A 2,054-nucleotide genomic window follows, 5' to 3' on the forward strand; every position below is an offset into this window, starting at 1 on the left:
TCCATGTGGACGGATCTCTGGTTTTAATAACTTTCCTCTTAAGCTGGTCTCTTAAATCCGCTCCTTAATATGTTAGTAATTCAAGTGGACTATGGGGGCCGCATACGTTTGGTCTTCAATAGGGCATGTCTGTCGCAAAAACGTATAAGAGGGCCTCAATGGGGGGTCCCCTTTGACGGTTGATGGTTAAAAAACAGCCATTTTGACGGTTGACGGTAAATTTTTCGGATGACGCTTATAACACGACATTAAAGGGCAAATTCTTTGCCCATATTTGAATGATAGTAATAATAATAATAATAATAACAATAACAATAACAATAACAATAACAATAACAATAACAATAACAATAACAATAACAATAACAATAACAATAATAATAATAATAATAATAATAATAATAATAATAATAATAATAATAATAATAAGCTGAACCGTGTGCTGAAGGAAACTAAAGGAGCGATGCAGGATATCGGCCTTCACTGGAATCAGAAAAAGTGCTCAGTGGTACAGGTGAAGAGGGGAGCCCAAGTGCTAGACGAGTCTGGTATGAGGATGGACGAGACAACTACCATCACGGCTCTTGGGGAGGGAAAACACTATAAGTTCCTGGGGGTTCTAGAGAACGTTCGGCAAGATGAACGGCTGGCTCTAGCGTGTGCGGCTAAAGAGTATCTACACAGGATATCTGTTATATGGTCCAACCCCCTATCTGATTGTAACCGTGTACAGGCAACTGATCAGTATGCACTCCCAGTGCTGCGGTACTTAATGTGGACACAATATTGGTCTCTATCAGAGTTAAGAGGTGTGGACAGAGCAGCTCGGAAGATCATAGTTGAGAACGGTGGCAAGCACCCAGCCAGCCTAACTTCTTTGTTATATCTACCGAGGGAGAAAGGGGGTAGAGGCCTGCAATCAGTCGAACACGAGTATAAGATCACTAAAATCAAATCGCTACTGAAATTGTATCAGAATTCGGACCAGACTGTGGAAGCAGTTAGAGAATTTGAAGAACACGCCATGGCATCAGGCCACCAGTCGCTTGTAAAGGAAGCAACCAAGTACGCTGAAGAACTTAACATCACACTTCAGCTTGACATCCTAAATCCCGTGTGTGTTACAACGGAAGGAAAGGTGGTGACTGCAGTTAGAGCCGGGAATCTGCTGAAGAAATCTCAAGAGATGCAGTTCTTGGAGATCGCAAAAGACAAAAAGTGGCAAGGAAAGTTATTCCGTATCAGATGGGACGATGATAGCCTAAGCATAACCAGCTGCTTTGCTTGGCTAAAAGGTTGGGCTACATGCCCTACATATACCATCGCGGGCATGTATGAGCTATATGAACAGTTGTTACCTACGAAGCTCTACACAAAGGAAAAGATGCAAACCTCCACCGATGGTGAAGTCCTATGCAGGTTATGTGGGAGGGTAGCTGAGAGGGTTGCACATGTACTGGCTGGATGTTTCTCCCAGGCACAAACCAAGTGCCTATACAGGCATAATTCAGCTTTGAAGATTCTGTTTTTTGAGCTCCTCCGAGAGCATGGTTTAATAGAAGAGGTTCCACCATGGTACTCACCGGCGATGCCAAAACCAGCCTACCAGAACACCACGAGTGAAGCGTTTTGGGATATTCCCATCTATGCAGAGCACAACGAAGTAAGAGCAAATCGGATCGATGCGCGTCTTGTCAGCCACGAGAGGAAAGAAGTTTACACAATTGAAATGAGCTGCCCATGGATTGAGAGTAGAGCCAAGAAAGATGAGGAAAAGACACTCAAGTATGGGCACATGATGTGAGAGCTGAAGCAGAGATACAATGGTTACGGGTTGAACCAGACAACATAATAATTGACGTACTGGGTGGCTATTCTAAACATCTAGAGAAGTCGGTGAGGAACCTAATTGGAGGGGGAGCGCGGGGTGTACTTGAGCGGATGCAGAAGTCGGTCATCTCAAACACTTTGAACATTGCCAGAACATTTAAGATAAATACTTAGTTAGGGCGCTAAGGGCACTAGATTTTAGGTTTTTTTTCTTCTTCAGAAAT

General features: G+C 43.4%; 1 protein-coding gene across 1 annotated transcript; it reads left to right on the forward strand.

Annotated features, from left to right (window-relative positions):
• Positions 1-463: 463 nt before the first annotated feature.
• LOC137981544 (uncharacterized) lies at positions 464-1,804 on the forward strand. Its single transcript, XM_068828642.1, has one exon. It carries the CDS (start codon positions 464-466, stop codon positions 1,802-1,804), a length of 1,341 nt encoding a protein of 446 aa, XP_068684743.1.
• The last annotated feature ends 250 nt before the right edge of the window (positions 1,805-2,054 follow it).

Source organism: Montipora foliosa, chromosome 13, assembly GCF_036669935.1.
Source record: "Montipora foliosa isolate CH-2021 chromosome 13, ASM3666993v2, whole genome shotgun sequence".
Taxonomy (NCBI): Eukaryota; Metazoa; Cnidaria; class Anthozoa; order Scleractinia; family Acroporidae; genus Montipora; species Montipora foliosa.